This window comes from Hylobates moloch, unplaced genomic scaffold (assembly GCF_009828535.3).
Source record: "Hylobates moloch isolate HMO894 unplaced genomic scaffold, HMol_V3 SCAFFOLD_23, whole genome shotgun sequence".
NCBI classification, from domain to species: domain Eukaryota; kingdom Metazoa; phylum Chordata; class Mammalia; order Primates; family Hylobatidae; genus Hylobates; species Hylobates moloch.
Genome location: NW_026652298.1, coordinates 28423979 through 28444319, shown reverse-complemented (window position 1 = coordinate 28444319; position 20341 = coordinate 28423979). Strand labels below are relative to the sequence as shown.

At 39.9% G+C, this 20341-nt stretch overlaps 1 protein-coding gene across 3 annotated transcripts in view; it reads left to right on the top strand.

The window, feature by feature from the left end:
• The window catches only part of ERCC4 (ERCC excision repair 4, endonuclease catalytic subunit), a 32546-nt gene extending 12542 nt beyond the window's left edge, over positions 1 to 20004 (top strand). For all 3 annotated transcript variants that reach the window (XM_032144858.2, XM_032144857.2, XM_058434027.1), the window contains 5 exons: positions 1801 to 1911; positions 2755 to 3352; positions 5375 to 5467; positions 12386 to 12498; positions 15264 to 20004. In XM_032144858.2, coding sequence (XP_032000749.1) covers positions 1801 to 1911; positions 2755 to 3352; positions 5375 to 5467; positions 12386 to 12498; positions 15264 to 15997 — 1649 coding nt within the window. In that variant the 3' untranslated portion in view covers positions 15998 to 20004. The remainder of the gene's footprint in view (positions 1 to 1800; positions 1912 to 2754; positions 3353 to 5374; positions 5468 to 12385; positions 12499 to 15263) is intronic.
• Positions 20005 to 20341: the final 337 nt, after the last annotated feature.

The window sequence follows — 20341 nt, the reverse complement described above, 5'->3', positions numbered from 1 at the left end:
TGGTATGGAAATTTAAAGTGCAATTTAAAGTCTTCTTTGGCCATGTGAAAAGTGTGTTCCTTGAAGATAAATGTATGTATGTTTGTTATATGTAACGTGTAATGTATGTCGAAAGTATGTATGAAAAGTATATATGTAATGTATGTCAAAGTATACAGCATGGCAAGTCTTGCAATCTATTGCCCGGGGGTTCCAAATAACAGATGCCAAATATCGATCAAAAGTATGCTACATAAGGAACTATATATTGATTTTTTTAAAACTTCAAAGTAATTATTATTTTTGAGTCAGAGGGGCATGGTGGCACACACCTATAATCCCAGCCCTTTGGGAGGCTGAGGCAGGAGGATTGCCTGAGCCCAGGACTTCAAGACCATCCTGGGCAACAAAGCAAGACTCCATCTCTACAAAAAAAATGTTAAGGCCGGGCTCAGTGGCTCACGTCTGTAATTCCAGCACTTTGGGAGGCTGAGGCAGGCCAATCACCTGAGGTCAGGAGTTTGAGACCAGCCTGGCCAGAAACCCCATCTCTATTAAAAATACCAGAAATTAGCCAAGCGTGGTGGTGGGCACCTGTAATCCCAGCTACTCAGGAGGCTGAGGCAGGAGAATCACTTGAACCCAGGAGGCGGAGATTGCAGTGAGCTGAGATCACACTACTGCACTCCAGCCTGGGCAACAGAGTGAGACTCCATCTCAAAAAAAAAAAAACAAAAAACTTTTAAAGTAGCCTGGTGAGGTGATGTGCACTTATCATCTCAGCTACTTGAGAGGCTAAGGTGAGCCCAGGAGTTCAAGGTTACACCAAGATAAGATCACACCACTGTACTCCAGCCTGGGTGACAGAGTACAACTGTGTCTTCAAAACTAATAAATAAAGTCAGGATGGAATATTTGAATATCCTTTTTAATTTTTAAGCAACATAAATATACTAGAATGAGGCAAATAAGGGTTTTATTCCAGCATCTATCTAGTGATACCATAAATATCACTAGTTTTTTAAGGCATGGGATAGGGTTAATGCCTGCTTTCTGCCTAGTTTAAAGGTCTGTTTCAAAACTTAATTGAGGCCGGGCACGGTGGCTTATGCCTGTAATCCCAGTACTTTGGGAAGGAGTTCGAGACTAGCCTGACCAACATGGTGAAATCCTGTCTCTACTAAAAATACAAAATTAGCCGGGAGTGGTGGCACATGCCTGTAATCCCAGCTACTTGGGAGGCTGAGGCAGGAGACTTACTTGAACCCAGGAGGCAGAGGTTGCAATGAGCCGAGATCATGCCATTGCCTCCAGCCTGGGCAGTAAGAGTGAAACTTCATCTTAAAAAAAAAAAATCTTTTTAAAGAAAACTTAATTGAATATATTATTGATGTGTTTGTGTTTGAATGCTTATAGAAACAAAAATTTAATTTTTGTCTACTTTTATCCATGTTCAGGATTATGAAAGTCGTGGGGATTTTAGAAATAATAAATACTGTCATTCTGTACTGATGCCTTTGTTTTGTATAGCTGCTTATATATAGTGTCACAGAAACAACTAACACAGAATGGTCTCTCATTAGTGACCATGCATGTAACTTTCTACCAAGGCATTTTGAAAGCCATATTAATGGTTTGAAGTATCTTTCGTTTATACGTCAAGTAGATCTTTTTCAGGAAAGCAGATTCCATCTGACATTATAAAGAAAGCTTAATGGGCATATGTACTGATGCTCGTGTTATCTGTTGTTTTAAAAGCCTTTGGAAGACTTCATGGGTAAATATTATCACACAGAATGAGATATTTTTATTTCTCTACAGAAACAAAAAAGGAACTGGTCCTAGAAAGCAACCCAAAGTGGGAGGCACTGACTGAAGTATTAAAAGAAATTGAGGCAGAAAATAAGGAGAGTGAAGCTCTTGGTGGTCCAGGTAGGAAAAAAGGAGATGAAAACATTTGCTTTCAAAATCTATCAAATGAGTCCTGATTTAATTAGCTCTTCAGAAGTAGTTCAAGACTAGCCTGACCAACGTGGTGAAACCCTGTCTCTATTTTAAAACCCTGCTATTTTATCTATAAAATGTAGATAAATAAATGGCAAATGAACACTGAGATCCTAGTGGCAACCTCGTTTCTGCTCGTTTGATGTAATTTTCTCCAGGTTGAATCATTGTATATTCATGAAAGCAGGTTTTTTCACTAGTTGGGTTCTTAGGACTTCTATTTAAAGATTGAGCTAATCTCTACACATATTCACCAAGCTTTAAATCTGGAATCCCCAAGGAATAAACTAATGGGTCTCCTGTTTTATATCCTCAGCCAAGTATCTTTCCAAAGAAGCCTCAACTCTTCTATTACTTTAATATGTAATGAGCCGGTACAAACTGAAGACATTGTCTAAATTGGCAGAGGAGACTAAGACAATTCACAAAAGAGGAAAAATCCATTTGGAATGAATTTAGGCATATATAAGATCCTCTGCAAAAAAATATTAATTAAAAAGAACTTCTTTAAAGCCACCATTACACCACAGTTGTACTTTCATAAGATTGAATAGTCTGGCTTCAACTTTACTGAAAATATTTAAGTAATCTTGCCAGAGAGGAGAAAGCATTTGATCAATACCTAAGACCCTTTTTAAATAGTTTGTAAATTGTGGATCTTTAATACCAAAGGGTAAGATGTCTTCCCTTCCGGTGAAGGAATAAGGGGGCACAGGGAGACTAGGAGGACAAGTGAGGTAATAGTAACATAATGTTGTTTTCTATTTTCAGGTCAAGTACTGATTTGTGCAAGTGATGACCGAACATGTTCCCAGCTGAGAGACTATATCACTCTTGGAGCGGAGGCCTTCTTATTGAGGCTCTACAGGAAAACCTTTGAGAAGGATAGCAAAGCTGAAGAAGTCTGGATGACATTTAGGAAGGAAGACAGTTCAAAGAGAATTAGGAAATCTCACAAAAGACCTAAAGACCCCCAAAACAAAGAACAGGCTTCTACCAAAGAAAGGACCCTCAAAAAGAAAAAACGGAAGTTGACCTTAACTCAAATGATAGGAAAACCTGAAGAACTGGAAGAGGAAGGAGATGTCGAGGAAGGATATCGTCGAGAAATAAGCAGTAGCCCAGAAAGCTGCCCGGAAGAAATTAAGCATGAAGAATTTGATGTAAATTTGTCATCGGATGCTGCTTACGGAATCCTGAAAGAACCCCTCACTATCATCCATCCGCTTCTGGGTTGTAGCGACCCCTATGCTCTGACAAGGGTACTCCATGAAGTGGAGCCAAGATACGTGGTTCTCTATGACGCAGAGCTAACCTTTGTTCGGCAGCTTGAAATTTACAGGGCTAGTAGGCCTGGGAAACCTCTGAGGCAAGTTATAAAGAATCACAGCTTTCAGTTGCACAGTTCTTTAGGATTTAACCCAGAAACTATACCAGTTGCATGTTAGTTTTCTTTAATATCCGTTATAATACTGCTTATGTTTATGAAACCTTATTTTGCTTCCTGATGAATCTGGGAAGTTGGATAGGAAGGATGTCAAGTGTCACAGCAGAACAACAAACCAAGGGGACTGCTCATGTTCTCATTACGTGCTGCTGTGCATTTTGGCCTTTATTCTTTGGGCATTGGTTTGCAGCGTATGGGGTACTGTGTCTGAAAAAGTCTAGGAAATGCGTAATATTCTAATTTCTACCAAAAGTTAATATAACTGACTGGGCTAAGTAATTTTAATCTTCTAAAATGTCTTTCCTATAAATTTTAAGAAATGACTCTAAATTACATCCACATAAAACTAAAGTGTTGGGGAATTACTGTACCAGGTTTTCTTGAGTTTCAAGAAATATCAGATGAAACATCTACAGAAATATCAGATGAGAAAATGATGCCTCTCAAAGAAGATAGTGTTCTGGCTTTCCAATTATCTGAGGGGAAATAAACAGCAAAATTAATATCCTGAACTCAGTCTGAACCAAAAACGGAGCCAAAAGAAACCTTCCCCTAGCATTTTAACTAACACAGCCTTTCAGAGTAGAGATGAATGGAGGAGCTGGATCAGAAATAATGCAGGATGAAGAGATTAGATGAGGCTGGTAAAATAATTATAGGCTGGTAAATTTTTTGTACTTTGCTGTTGATCAACTTTGTAGATAGCTTATGTACACCAAGCTTCTTCCTTGCCTGAGAACAGAATAGTGTGATATTTGGGAGCAAAATGTTAGAACCAGAAGGGACCTGGGAGTTCAACCACTTACTCTATCAATGGGAAACTGAGGCCCAGAAATGGTGACCGACTTGGCCTTGGCCACATGACACATCCATGGGAGAGCTGAGTCTCTTGACTCATTACCCAATGATCTTTTCTCTGTTTACACTTCAAAGAATTATCATCTAGGAAGGTAACAGCTAAAAGAAAAACCAAGGCTCAAAAAGGACAATAGCTTTGACTGAAGGTGAAGCAAAGGGACGGAGGAGGTGCTTGATTCAGCTCTCTTAGCAACAAACAAGATGGAAAAGCAGGCCTTTTTTTTTTTCTTTTTTCCTTTTTTTTTTTTGAGACAGAGTCTTGCCCAGATGCCCAGACTGGAGTACAGTGTTGCAGTCACGGCTCACTGCAGCCTCACCACCTCCCCCTTTCCCTGACTCACGTGATCCTCCCACATCAGCCCCAAGTGGCTGGGACTACAGGCATGTGCCACCATGCTCAACTAATTTTTTTTTTTTTTTTTTTTGGTAGAGATGGGGTCTCACTATATTACCCAGGCTGATCTTCTGGGCTCAAGTGATCCTCCCATCTCAGCCTCCCAAAAATGCAGGGATTACAGGTGAGAGCCACCATGCCCAGCCTAAAAAGCAGGCCTTTTCTAAGAGAAAGTAGATCAAATTATTCTTTGAGATGCCTGATATAATCCATATGTCTTCTGTGCCCGTGTATTTATATAAAATGTGTGACCGCTGTATTCTGTTAAGACATGAATAAAAAAAAGTTCATAGGCTGGTTTTCATAACTGCTATCCAACTTTTTAAATGATTGTTTGGCAGAGGTGCAAAGAAAATTGGAGAAGCCTCTAAAATTTGTGTTTTTTTTTCTGTTTGTTTATAGTTATGAGGAAAGAATTATTCTATCCCTCTAGTTATATTTCAGTGTTTACCTAAACTCTTTTCTTCATTTTGGCAAAAGAAAATAAAAAATGCCCTGTGTGGTAACGAGACCTTTAACAGGTGGGGTTTAGGCAGCTTAATTTGAGCTAGTGTGATAAATGAAACCTTTGATTCTTAGTCAAATATTTATTATTTGAGCACTCTAGGTTGCTGATTTCACATGTTCTGCTGTTCCTTTCAGGGATTAAAAATGCTGTTTTTCCAACCTAAAAGTTCTGTCTTAACATGCAGGGTTTACTTTCTTATATACGGAGGTTCAACTGAGGAACAACGCTATCTCACTGCCTTGCGGAAAGAAAAGGAAGCTTTTGAAAAACTCATAAGGTAATACATAGAAAATCAGTATGAAAGCCCCAACTACATTGGAAACCTCTGGATGGGGGAATATCGGATAGCCCTGCTCAGGAAGGATGGGGCAAGGAAGAAGTTGGAGAGGATCACCTTGAGATAAACCTGTGGTCTGAATTGTCCTCCAGTGTAGACCTCAGCACGTGCTTCCTTTTTCTCTTCCCCCTCTTTTCCTTCATCTCCAGTTGCTTTTCAGTGGTTTGTTTAATAGAATGTTAGAAATGTGACAAAGACAACTGCTTTTCTGTTTATGAAGCAGTATGATAAAACACCAGAAATATAGCTAAAATACTGTTTTTCTAAGAAATATGTTAGTAAATCTCCCTCCTCCCTGCCTTATGCACAATATTCTCCCCTCCTTTGAATGATTTTTTTTTCTCCTTGTAAAATTTCCCTTGTCTGTGGGTGGGTGGCTGCTTTACCATTTATTGGGAAATGCTTTTACAACACAGCCAGTTACGATCACCATCAATAGAATCACTCTGGGAAAATATTTCTTAGGAAGTGTGTTGTTTGTCTGAACATACACATGTGTATGTTTTTAAGAATGAGTATCTGGTACTATTCCAAATCCAAGTAGAAAATGGCTTTCCATTTTACGAAAGGCAAATGGTGAGATATTCACAAACTGGTTGGCTACCTCTTGCCCTGAAGGCATTCGAGAAATCTGATAACCACCCACCAGGTATATTGTCAAGGAGATTGCAGCCTGGTGTGGGAAGATGGGCCAGATGTTCTCTAAGGGCCTCAGAAGCCAGGGCAAGGGCCGGATGGGGCATCACAGAGCTGAGCCAGAGAAAGTTAGATCAGCAGAGACTATGGCCTGGATGGAGTGGGCTGGGCCAGACCAATCTTCCAAGCCTCAGACATTGGCAATGGAGGGCAGAAATTATTTTTAGCAGTAGTCAACCTGCCAGGACCCTAGGCTGAATTTCAAAATGGATAACCATTCTACAGTGGTGGCTGCGGGTTCTCAGGGTATGTGCAAAATATACATAAAACCTGGATAGCCCAGGAGAAGAATTCTTGGAAATGGGGGTGTTTGCTGAATCAGTGGCATGGAGTCCCATGATGGGGGTCAGCATGGTGCATGGGCAGTCCCCTCTTTTCCCTTCACATCCTCTCGAATGGTGACATGCCTTGGCCGTGGATTCATCCAGCTACTAGTCATACAAGTATTGCTCAGTCCTCTCAGCCTATGAAAATATGTTTTCTACCAGCGTCCTCTATGGGATTGTTTATGTCGTATATGTGGGTGTATATATTTTTGAAAAACATAGTTCAGAAATCGTGTTATAACAGACCAGGCATTATACCAGCCGCCTCTTGTTCCAGGCTCTTTGCTCTTCTTACTCTTTGTCTTCTAGACCTTCACGCCACAAGGCTCAAATAGTAAACAGATATTTATTAAGCATCTGGTATGTGCCAGGCCCTGTGCTAATATTAAAGTGCTGAGGTTACAAGTGGTGCAGCAAAAGCGTCTGCCCTCCTGGAACTTACCCTTCAGTGGAAAAGACAGACATTAAATTATTATAAATATTGTAATAAGTGGAAGTATACAGAGCACCGCTGGCTGCAAAGGTGAAAGAAGAGGGTGTAACAGGAGAGTACATCAAAGACCTCACCCAGACCACAAGCTGATGGGGAGCCGCTTCCCTGAGGAAGTGATATTCAAGCTGATACTAGGCAGATGGGGTGGAAAGGGGGTTATGTTGAACAAAGACGTGTATGAAGGCTCCCAGGTACAAGAGGCCCTGTGAAGGATTAGGGCTTCACGGGCAGTAAGACTGCACTGAAGCATTCTAAGTAGGAAAGTGACTTAAGTATGTTTGTAAAGGCTCTCTGTGGCATCAAGCTGAGGAGTGAGTGAGTGTGGAAACCAGTCAGAATGCTGTTGCAGTCTGATGAGAGAAAGTGGTAGCCAAGATTAGGTTAATGGAGGAAAGACAGATTTGAGAGAGATTTGGGAGATAGAATCAAAGAATTGGTGATAATGGATGTGGGCCAGTACCTCCTGACCATTCCTTCACTCTTTTTAAAACAGCCTTTGCCCAAGTTTTCGCTCATTAAAATAATTGTCACCTAGATAGAAATGAGTGCACAGAGCTAAAATACTCAGATTGGCTTTTCAGTGTTCATGTCAGGGTTCCCCAAGATCATCCTCAGGCTCGATGATTCACTAGAAGAACTCACATGGGTCAGAAAAGCTGTTATACTCACAGTACAGTTTCTTTCAGCAAAAGGATACAGATTAAGACTGGATGCAGTGGCTCACCCTGTAATCCCCACACTTTTGGGAGGCCAAGGTGGGCGGATCACTTGAAGTCAGGAGTTCACGACCAGCCTGGCCAACATGGTGAAACCCTGTCTCTACTAAAAATGCAAAAATTAGCCAGGAGTCGTGGCGCATGCCTGTAATCCCAGCTACCCAGGAGGCTAAGGTGGTAGAATCACTCAAACCCCAGGAGGTGGAGATTGCAGTGAGCTGAGATCGTGCCACTGCACTCCAGCCTGGGCAACAGAGTGACCCCCGTCTCAAAAAAAAAAAAAAGGGTACAGATTAAAATCAGCAAAGGGAAAAGGCACATGGGGCAAAGTCCAGGGAAAATCCAGGCCTAAGCTACCAGGTATCCTCTAGCAGTGGAATCACGTGGATGTGCTGAATCCTCCCAGCAACAGTGTGTGACCACACATGCAAAGTGTTGTCAACAGGGAAACTCACCTGAGCCTTGAGGCCCCACATTTTTACTGAGCTGAGTCACATAGACACAGAGTACCTCCATGGCTGGCTGCAGCTCCTCAGACTCCAGCCCCCAAAGCAACAACAGACATTTACCGTAAATCACATCGTCAGCATAAACTATCTGATCCAACTGGCACATTGTGACCCAAGGCCTCAGGCATATAAAAACCTTCTTATCAGGGAGAATACTCCATGGGCTCAGAGCTCATCTCCCAGGAGCTGACCAAGAGCCAGTGTTGAGGAGAGAAGCCTTTCTTGGAAACATGCGGAGTTTGAGCAGCCCAGGCCTGCTGAGTTAATCCTTTCCTGCACAGTGTTAGAGCCAGAGGAGCCTGATAGAATGGGAGGAAGACATCACCTGAGTAGGTGAGTTTCATACTTCGCCTGTCTTCATGCAGCTGCCTCTTCTCCAGTGCATCAGGGAATCTAATCTAGAAAAGGGCACTTTTAGTAGATAGTAGTAAGGTATCAGATCCCATGCCGTTCCTGATTTATGCACCTGCTTCTACACCTCAGAGGACTCAGTGACAAGATGTGGATTAGCCTTATGCGTACTAGAAAACCTCACTTCGCAGAACCTGGAACATGGACTGTCTCCCACATTTCAATCCATAGAAAAATTTCTGCTCAGCTTTTAACGTAATTTTATCTGTTATCTGGCATAATTTTTTTATGCTTTCAATGATGATTGTCTACTTGTCATAAATAAGATGTTCCCATTTTACCCAGCAGTCAATCAGATGGTTGCACTATTTAGAATCTTACGATACTTACTTTCCCAGGAAACCTGGGAAATTTGAGAGGTGCTTCTTTTGCAAAGTAAAAACATATTTGAGGTGCATTGTTCAAAAAACATTTGCACTGTGCCTATACTTAGAAAAACATTTAATGTGAAGATAAGACAATGTGCTTTTACCAAGACCTCCATGGGTGATGTAAGAACAAAAGCAGTTGTGGCTCTTTAAAATAACCAGAAAGGAACAAATCAGGTGAACTGACAGTGAAAGGATTATTTAGCTGGATCAAAGATCTGTAGATTACAGATAACAGGCAAAGAGGAAAAGATTATACTGCTAAATATCATAATAATTTTATTTCTACCCAGGGAGCATTTTAGCTCCCTGGGTAGAGAACTTAGTAATAACATCCTCAGTATACATAGCTTTGAGGAGGTCACTGCTTCTCAAAGGAAAGGGTAAGATTATTTGAAATTTTACTTTTTGAAAATATGATCACAAAATGGGCTAGCATGAGGGCTTAAGTAAATGCCCATTGGAAGAGACTTCTAGTTCAGTGCCACTTTCCTATGTTGGCATAGGATTACGTTGTACACGCTATTCAAATAACATTGAAGACTGGATGCAGTGGCTCACACCTGTAATCCCAGCACCTTGGAAGGCCAAGGCGAGAGAATCACTTGAGCCAGGAGCTCAAGACGAGCCTGGGCAACATGTGAGAACTCATCTCAATTTGTTTAAAAATTAAAATAAATTTTAATAAAAAAACCATTGAAGATACTAAAGCAAACATAGGAAACCTTGGTGCTTTAAGCAGAAATAGGAATCTGAATTTTTTAATTATTGTTTTGTGTCTGTCACATAGGGGAACGTGGATAATTATGCCACATGTTGAAAGCAAGAGACTGGCTGTTTATAATTGTGATACATTTCTGTTAAACTGAATTACTGGTTAAGAAGGCTTATTTTCTTCATAGTCCAGGTTTCATCTCTGGAATATATTTTTTCTCATATTCGACTTGTAGTTAAGTTACAACATTTAGTGGTAAACTAGCTGTTTTCTATAGCTATTAATGGAAACAATTGTGGAATTATTTGAAAGCAAATCTTCAGTTTTTTAGTATAATCATGGATAATTAGACGAAGAGATTACCACGTTATAAGAAAAGTACAGTAATAATAACATCTAACATTTATATAGTGCTTACCAGGTGCCAGGCACTGTTCTGAGCACCTTGCATATGTTATGTAATCCTCATAACAGTCTTTGAGGTAAGTTTTTAAATTATTATCCTCATTTTACCAATAAAGAAATTGAAGTACAGAGCCATGAAATGACTTGCCTAAAGTCATGTGGCCAGTAAATGGTTTCAGATCCACACACTTTGGAACTAGAATCTGTACTCTAACCCCCTAAGATTATATAGACTACAAATTAATCAGGAAATTGGGATGATCCCGTGTGTGATATACAGCTTAGCCAGTATAACAGGTAGAAACAAAGTGGGGGATACAACATAATAATACCAAATGAATGTTAAGGAAAAATAGAAGAGCAATAATTTTTTGAATGGTTTGCCCTTTGTCCTAACCAGAGTGCAATAGACAGAATGGAGTGGTAATGAGTGGCAGCCAGAGCCATTGCCATTGCAAAGGGCTTTTCAGCAGGTAGCGCTTGAGTCTGGTATTGAGAATAATGAGAAAAAAACATGGAACTGGAACCATTGTCTGCCCCCTTGTGATCTAGTTATAAAATTTGTACTAATAATACGTTTGCATTTATAGGTTGTTTCAAATAGTATAAAATTTCAAATTACAATTTCTGTTCTTTAGTAGTATCTTCTAGTGATACCCTGCTCTAAAATATTTATCCAGAGTGGTTGAAGAATTGGACCCTCTGATTTCATTTCCTCTAATGGGTGTATTAGTCCATTTTCATACTGCTATGAAGAAATACCCCAGACTTGGTAATTTATAAAGAAAAGAGGTTTAGTTGATTCACAAGTTTCACATGGCTGGGGAGGCCTTGGGAAACTTACAATCATGGCAGAAGAGGAAGCAAACTTGTCCTTCTTCTCATGGCAGCAGGAGAGAGAATGAGTGCCAGCAGGAGAAATGCCAGACACTTATAAAACCATCAGATCTCGTGAGAACTCACTTGCTATCACGAGAATAACACGGGGGAAGCCACCCCCATGATTCAATCACTTCCCACCAGGTCCCTTCCAGGACACATGGGGATTATCGGAACTATTCAAGATGAGATTTGGGTGGGGACCCAGCCAGACCATATCAATGGGAAAATCTTGGTTGTTTTAACCCTTGTTGAAATTAATTAACATTGATGGTTCCTCTTCTATTCCCCTCACCTTAGTCTCTTTTATCGCAGTTCCTCAGTTCCAGTTGTTGTTTTTTTTTTCTTCTCATGTTTGCTTTGTTCCCTCGACATCAGTTGTGAACCCAAGGAGGGAAGAGACTCAGCTTATACATCTTTTCTGTCATACCTGGCAGAATTAATTATAACATACTTTATCAATTTTGAAAAATAAGGCTACTGCAAACCTGGCTTACTCTTTCTGTGATTATTGAGGATCTTGTCATGATGTAGCTCCAAATTGCGAATCTTAGTTATGATTCTACTGTCCTCTGGATCTACTGTATAAGATATGAGCCACCTTGAAGACAAGAATTCTTGTGTGATCATTATTATATCCAAAGTACCTAGAGCACCACGCAGGAACACTCCATAAATGTTTTTCAATAAATGCATGAGTGAGTGAGTAATGAATGCTGCTCCCAAGGCATAACCTGAGCTGTTGATTTTTTGTTTTAATCTCTGATAGAAATTTGATTTCTTATATCTGTTTTAAAATCTTGAGCTTAATTTTCCGTTAAAACTCAGGGTGTTTAATGGGGCCTCCCACCTGGAGTTTTTAAAATCAAAATTCTATCACATATGTTTTTTAGTTTCTTAATGATTTTTAACCACCCCTATTTATGATTACCCTGAAAATGTTTGAATATAAATGATTTACATTTTAACATCAATAACACTTTAACCTTACAAACAGTCTCAGGAATCTCTTGGTGGCATTTTTTACATGTGGTGTTTTTTGACATGCTTATGTTGTTTCTTAAATATTTGAATATAAAGTCAAAATAAACAACTGCTTTTTTTACTCTGGAAAATCAAGAAGTAGTACCCGACCAAGGTACTTTTTACTAACTTTTTCTACTTCCTTTACCCATCATTTGCCTTGGCATATTTACTTCTAATATATTCCTTGTTTTTGTTTTTGTTTTTCTCTTATTGCTATCATCATGTAGATCATTTTCAATACTACAATTTACACACAATAAAATCTGGAATTTTGAAATTCGTTTCAAAAGCGTTGACAGTGTTTTCTACCTCAGGGAAAAAGCGAGCATGGTTGTCCCTGAAGAAAGAGAAGGCAGAGATGAAACAAACCTAGACCTAGTAAGAGGCACAGCGTCTACAGATGTTTCCACTGACACTCGGAAAGCCGGTGAGTCCTGCACTTTGTCAGGCCCCTCCATTGCCTGCAAAGGGGGCTGTGAAGTTCCAGAGTTACTCTGCCAAGGCTTGGTCTGTATTAACAAACTCTTAAAAATGGGGGTTGGGCCAAGGAGAGGATGTGTACTTCCCTACTCGAATCTCATCTCTGCCATTCACTAACCATGTGTCCTCCCCAGAGTGAAGGCACTGTGTCATCTGCAAATCATGTGAGGTTGAGTTTTAGGCACCCCAGCTTAGAGTGGGTTACGTTCCAGCGTTTCCTTTATATTTGGTTGGTTGAGACTCAGAATGTACTTTTGCAAATAAACTTTGGTAAACGGTGATTAGGTTCTTATCTCAACCTAAAAAGCCAGTTTAACTCAGAGTAGTTAAAGGAAGTTTCTCCTTCCCTCCTCTGCCTCTCCCCTTAGTTGTATACATAGGTGGGGTGCATACACTCCTCCTCTCCTTCTGTGTTCATTTCTTCTTGGTAGCTCCCCAGATCCCCGGTGTCTGGTACACATTGCTGTGCAGTGTCCGAACTGTGGCATGCCACCAAGACCTGCTGAATTCCAAGTGCACTGTGATACAGAAGTCACCATTTTCCCATTCCCCAAATTCCTATTTTCCTGTGCCAGCAGCTGATTTCAGCCAGGTGGCATGAGAAAAGCAATACGATTGAGTTGGTTTAACCTTCGATGAGGGCAAGTACAGTTAGAGCAGTGGGTGTCAGAATTTAGTAGACTTTAGAATAACCTCAGATGCTCGTTAAAACTGTAGTTTCATAGCCCTCAATTCATAGAAATTTCAACTCAGTGGATGTGAAATGGAGCCAGCAGCTTGGGGGCTTCTGATGGAAGTGGTTTGGGAAACACTGCCGCAGAGCCTCTGTGTCTTGTTCAAAGAAGATTCTTTGAAAAATCAACCAGGTTGTTGACATTTCATGAAGAACGACAGAATGTAAGGCAGTACGGGTACCACACAGAGAGCTGTTCATAGAAGTCTGTCCTTAGAGGTCAGTTCTCCACGCCTTCATATTAGTTGTCTGTGGCTGCTATAATGAATTACCCCAGACTTAGTGGCTCAAAACAGCACACATTTTATTATGTTACAGTTCTGCAGGTTCAAAGTCCAAATGGGTTTCACAAGGCTAAAATCAAGATATTGGCATGGCTGCGTTCCTCCTGGAGGCTCTAAGGGAGAATCCCTTTCCTGGCCTTTTCCAGCCTCTAAAGGCCACCTGATTTCCTTAGCTTGTGGCCCCTTCCTCCATCTTCAAAGCCAGTAGCATAGCATCATCTCTTCTCTGATCATCCTGCCTCCATCTTTCACTTCTGAGAACCCTTCAGCCTACCTAGATAACACAGATAATCTCCCGATCTCAAAATGCTTAACAGAGATACATTCTGAGAAATGTGTCATTAGGCAATTTCATCATTACATGAACATCACAGAACATGTTTACACAAAGCTAGACGGTCTAGCCTGCTGCACAGCTAGGCTATGTGGTATGGCCTATGGCTCCTGGGCCACAAAACTGCACAGCATGTTACTGTACTGAATACTCTAGGCAGTTGAACACAATGGTAAGTATTTGTGTATATAAACACATCTAAACATAGAACGGTATGATAAAAATACAGTATTGTGATCTTATGAGATCCCTGTCTTATATGCACTTTGTCATTGATGAAAGCGTTGTTGTACAGCACATGACCGTATTGATAGGTTGCAGGGATTTGGATGTGGACATCTTTGCAGGGTACCATTATTCTGCCTACAGCAGCCCTTGATACTTAAAAATGTGACCCTTAAACAAGCAGCATTAGCATCACCTGGGATTTTGTTATGAATGCAGATTCTTACACCCCTTAGATCCCAGACCTACTAAATACAGAATCTTTTTTTTTTTTTTTTTTGAGATGGAGTTTCGCCCTTGTTGCCCAGGCTGGAGTGCACTGGTGCAGTCTCGGCTCACTGCAACCTCCACCTCCTGGGTTCAAGCAATTCTCCTGCCACAGCCTCCTGAGTAGCTGGGATTACAGGTGCACGCCACCACACCCGGCTAATTTTTTGTATTTTTAGTAGAGACAGGGTTTCACCATGTTAGCCAGGCTGGTCTCAAACTCCTTTCCTCAGGTGATCCGCCCACCTCGGCCTCCCAAAGTGCTGGGATTACAGGCGTGAGCCACTGTGCCCAGCCCGAATCTGCTTTTTAATGTGACCCCAGGTGGCTTGTGTGCATGTTATAATGTGAGAAGCTGTGGTCTAAGATGTTCATGTTTTTCCCAGCTCCTTCCCTTTCCCCATCTCTGGACTCACTGATATAAATACAATAGTCCCTAAATTACTAGATTTGCTCAGTGAGCATTTTGACCATCTACTGTGTCTGCTGTTTTAAGCATCTACCCTCAGGCTTTGTCCTAGGAGTTGGGAATACATTAACCAACAAAATGTGATCAGTGCAATAATAATGGGCTATGAGGGAACTGCAGAGAGGAGACCTTAGCAGATATGTGTGGATTTATGAATCATTGCAAGTAAGGAACTATAGAGAGAGTCTAACTTTCCTATTAGCTCAGTTTCGTTCAAGGGAAATTGCCTCTACTTTATAAACAAATCTTTTTGAAAATATAGAAATTATATGGAATATTACCATATAGAATTATGTGACCATCCATCAGAGTTAACAACAGAAACATCTATTTTTAGATTTTGTTATATTCCTTCTTTGAGAGTTCTTCCCCAGTGACATTACTTACTTTTTCTCTATAGGTGGCCAGGAACAGAATGGTACAGAGCAAAGCATAGTTGTGGATATGCGTGAATTTCGAAGTGAGCTTCCATCTCTGATCCATCGTCGGGGCATTGACATTGAACCCGTGACTTTAGAGGTTGGAGATTACATCCTCACTCCAGAAATGTGCGTGGAGCGCAAGAGTATCAGTGATTTAATCGGCTCTTTAAATAACGGCCGCCTCTACAGCCAGTGCATCTCCATGTCCCGCTACTACAAGCGTCCCGTGCTTCTGATCGAATTTGACCCTAGCAAGCCTTTCTCTCTCACTTCCCGAGGTGCCTTGTTTCAGGAGATCTCCAGCAATGACATTAGTTCCAAACTCACTCTTCTTACACTTCACTTCCCCAGACTACGGATTCTCTGGTGCCCCTCTCCTCATGCAACGGCGGAGTTGTTTGAGGAGCTGAAACAAAATAAGCCACAGCCTGATGCGGCGACAGCACTGGCCATTACGGCAGATTCCGAAGCCCTTCCCGAGTCAGAAAAGTATAATCCTGGTCCCCAAGACTTCTTGTTAAAAATGCCAGGGGTGAATGCCAAAAACTGCCGCTCCTTGATGCACCACGTTAAGAACATCGCAGAATTAACAACCCTGTCACAAGACAACCTCGCGAGTATTCTGGGGAATGCTGCAAATGCCAAGCAGCTATATGATTTCATTCACACCTCTTATGCAGAAGTCATATCGAAAGGAAAAGGGAAAAAGTGAGCAATGGTGGCTGTTTTCTTATCCCATGCCTGTACTTTTCAGCGGCTCCTTGCCAGACATCATAGGTCATTATTAATCACTGGTTTGATATTTCATTCTTTTCCAATGCTCTGAATGATTGTACAGTGCACCAGACGCCAGGATTCCTCTCTGAACTCTGCAATTAGGCATCACCTGAACTTGCCTATGCCTGCTCTTTTTCCTCCCTGCACTGTCTATGCCAGGCTTAGCATGTTCCTTTTTAAATGAGATCTGTCAGGATCAGGTAAAGTTCCTACAAGTGATTACAGAAGGTAGAAACTTTACCTGATCCTAACATATGTCATTTAGAAAGGAACATGCTAAGCCTGGCATGGACGGTGCAGGGAGGGAAAAGAGCAGGCACAAGAAAGCTGCCATTTTTAACAGTCTTTGTTATCTAGTGCAACATAAATAACAGTCTTAATTGCACTTAATACCAATGCCCCGTGGCTCTGCAAATCTGTTCTTTGCTGTTGTGTCTGCTGGACACTGGAACTGATGTTTGTGTAGGAAATCATGTTCTGACCCTTTGTCTACAAAGGAACTTTGTGGAACACTGAGAAGAAACATCTCTTTGCCGTTCCTGACCAGTTCTCTCTACCACATTTTCTTCAGCTCCATACTTCTTCTGCCTGTCTGCTCTAAGGAAATTTCATGGGGCCTTCCGACTACTAATTCAAGACAGTCTCCTCTAAAACTGGTTGACTAGTCTTCTAATGACCCGAACATATGTAGCATATACTATAATTTCATTGTTCCGAATTAGTATTTTTAAAGCAAAATGAATTACCTATTTGCAAAAGTTAATGGTGAAGGAGCTCTTAGAATTCTCAATTTTTACACATACTCAGTCTCCTAATATCAGAGATCCCTAAGTCCAGCTGGCTAGTTAGAGTTTTTTCAGACTTCCTCATTTCCCAGCTCTTATATCCTAAGGCACCAGCATCATATCCTCTAGAAATACAACCTAATTGGCAGTGAGCCGAGATCGCGCCACTGCACCCCTGCCTGGGCGACAGAGCGAGACTTCGTCTCTATTGAAAAAAAAAAAAAAAAGAAAAAGAAATACAGCCTAAGCTCACCTTCCTGTGACTCCTCATTTCTCACAATCCCGTGCCAGGGTCTACTTTCTTCTTTGTGTGAGGACTCCAATACAAGCCAGTAAGTGGCCCGCTAAGCTTTTAAGATTTGGTTTTCCTGCCTTGAGATAAAAAGGATTGTAGGTAAATGAAAGATCAATGTATGGAATATATAAAAATTCAGAAGAAATACATACATTTAAAAATCCATAAAGAAAAAAATCTCATTCTAAACCTCCTGATTAAGTTGGCTTTTTATGTAAGTGTACAAATAGGATATTCAGAGCATCTTTGTGCAGTTTTTAAACTTTTATATTTAAACATTATTAACTTGGCTTTTATTCACATGTTGAGTAATGAGTAGCAAATTTTCTACCTCAGGAGCTGATACAGACATCAGTTCTGCTAGGCATATCACATATTTTAATGTTTCATCAACATCAGCTGTTTTTTTGTTTGCTGCACTATTGAACTAATAGACAGTGGATCATGTAATACAAAATTGTCTTCAACTTTAACAAAATTATCATTATTATTACTTTTTTTTGAGACAGAGTCTCCCTCTATTGCCCAGGCTGGAGTACAGGGTCGTGATCTCGGCTCACTGCAACCTCCACCTCCTGGGTTCAAGCAGTTCTCCCACCTCAGCCTCCCAAGTAGCTGGGATTATAGGCGTGCACCACCATGCCCGGCTAATTTTTGTATTTTTAGTAGAGACGGGGTTTCACCATGTTGGCCAGGCTGGTCTCAAACTACTGACCTCAGGTGATCCACCCACCTCGGCCTCCCAAAGTGCTTGGATAACAGGCGTGAGCCACCACACCCACCCAACAGAATTATTTTTAACTGTCCTTTCTGAACTGAACCTCTCACATTGGCATCTTGATTTGTTGGTACTTAACAGTATATATGGATTTTGAGCTCTACACAGGGTATTACCAGAATGAATTGAGGGGTATCAAAAACCAGATTGGTTACAGTAGAACTCTGTAAGATGATGTGGAGAGTAAGGAAAAGGAGAAGAAATAAAAATTAGCTTAAGATGGAATAAAGATTTGGGCTGCTAATTTTTTCCCAGGATTCAAAATATACCCCCTAGAATGGAAAACAAAAATTTGAATGATTACATTATTGTTAACATTCAATTTTGTATTTATTGTTTTATTGAATATAGTTCAGAGTATATTAAAATAGACCTACCACTTCAAATGATAATGATTATTATAATGTCTCTTCACCCTATTCTAGCACTTCTGCTTGCAGTATGTGGTTTGTATTTTTTTCTTCTTGTATAATTCCACTTGCCTTTTATTGTTGTTTCATTATATAAAAGGAACATCTTCACATAGCATATTCTATGAAAGGGGTTTCATTCCAAGTTGAGTTTTCAAAAATAAGGTCTTCTTAAAGCTACCATTTTCAACAGTCCTTGTTGTCTACTACAACATAAAAGTCTTAATTGCACTAATACCAGTGCCCCATGGCTCTCCAGATCTGTTCTTTGCTCTTGTATCTGCTGGACGCTTGAAGACAGGTGCACTGTCTCGTATGTATTTGAATTATGAACAGTAATTTCTAATGAATTCTAAAATGGTCATTGTAAGTGAAAGCCTCTCGCTACCACTTTGTCTTCCAACTACATAAATATATTTCAATGTATTTCCAGTTTTGGAAAGTTTTCGATACATCCATCAAGTGTTTACTTAGATTTTTGTACAAATTTTTTACAATCTAAGAATCCTTGGTAAAGGAACTATAGATGCATGCAGTTGCAAAATTAATGTATTTATTTTCCAGCATAATTTTATTAACTTTACTTTTTTTCTGTCTAGATAGTAAATATCCAGTGTACTTATGAACTCATGTTTGGCTCTTTTAAAACCTTTTCTAAAAGCTAGATCAGCATTATTCTATTTTACAGGTTTTTTATATGAAAATGTGAACATAAGAGATATTATGAGAAATCATTTTAAGTTTCATTTAAATCATGGTGCCTCTTTTGATACTTTCTTAAAATTGTGCAAGAAGAAATCATTTTTAGTAGTGGTCATAAATATTATCCTTTTGGCAGTAAGTTATTACTAATTCAGCCTGAAGCTCAGTAGACAATATGTCTACATGTGTTTGAGTACATCCTGAATACAGTTTCCCAGCTCATGAGGGACTGAAAATAGTCTCATTCATCAGCCCACTCGGATGTGAAGGGTTAAGTCTAGATTTGGTCACGTTGAAACTCCACAATATAGAATTAATAAATGGCCTTCAGTAGGAAAACCTACACTAAAGCAAATCTGAAGAAGTGGGGCAGGGGGGGGAGAGGCATTACGGGTCTTTCCTTTTGTTTTGCAAGCATAATTTGATTTTCCTTTGGCTCAGAAAACTCATTTGGGGAAATTCTCTTTTGTGTTCAAATTAACCTAGAAATGTCCTCTTAAAAACCAACATTTTAGGAAAGTTCTTTTTTCAGGATGGAGTATATTAAAATTAAGCCAGGCTTTGACGTGAATTATCACTTTTCTTTATTATTTTGTTTTCTATTTTGGTTTATAGCTATTTCTGGTTCAGTTCTGAACTTCAGCACTTAATCATCCTTATCGACCAGGCTTTTGGTAGCCTAAACCACTATGCTGTTGTTTTTGTAATTTAAAGATGTATAAGCCAAAATTTGGATGGGAGTGAGACATAACTGATTTATATGAATTTTCACAGAGTTGTATTTGTGTGTGTTTAATAAAATATATATTTATTCAGTATTTTCCTCAGTATTTTATGGGCAAAGTAAAAATAACAATGCATAGTGAAAGGGCATATATTACCAGCAGTAATAATTTAAAATCCTGAAAATGTTTCATTTTTTGTCGTTTTTGTTATGCAGAATAAACGATTAAGGCAGAAATGCTCTTTGAACCACTGCTTTTGCTGTTTCATTCATTTGATAACCTACTTTCTTAGACTTGAAACTATTAGTTATTTTTCCTTTCTGCTTTTCGTTCTGTATCATGTCTCCTTAAGGAGGAAAACAAAACAAAACAAGAAAACGATTCTTCTGAAAATATTCATTTGTCAGTTTGTAATGAGTGTGTGGTAAACACAATGCCTGGGATATCCTAGCTCAACAAAGGTGAATTCCTTGCCACTCCTGCCTCGTACATTTTTGTTCCTTTAATGTCAGAGTTGGAAGAAATGAATTATCCTTTCAACACCTCTGGAATTTATTGTAATCTTTCAAACAGGTTTAATTATT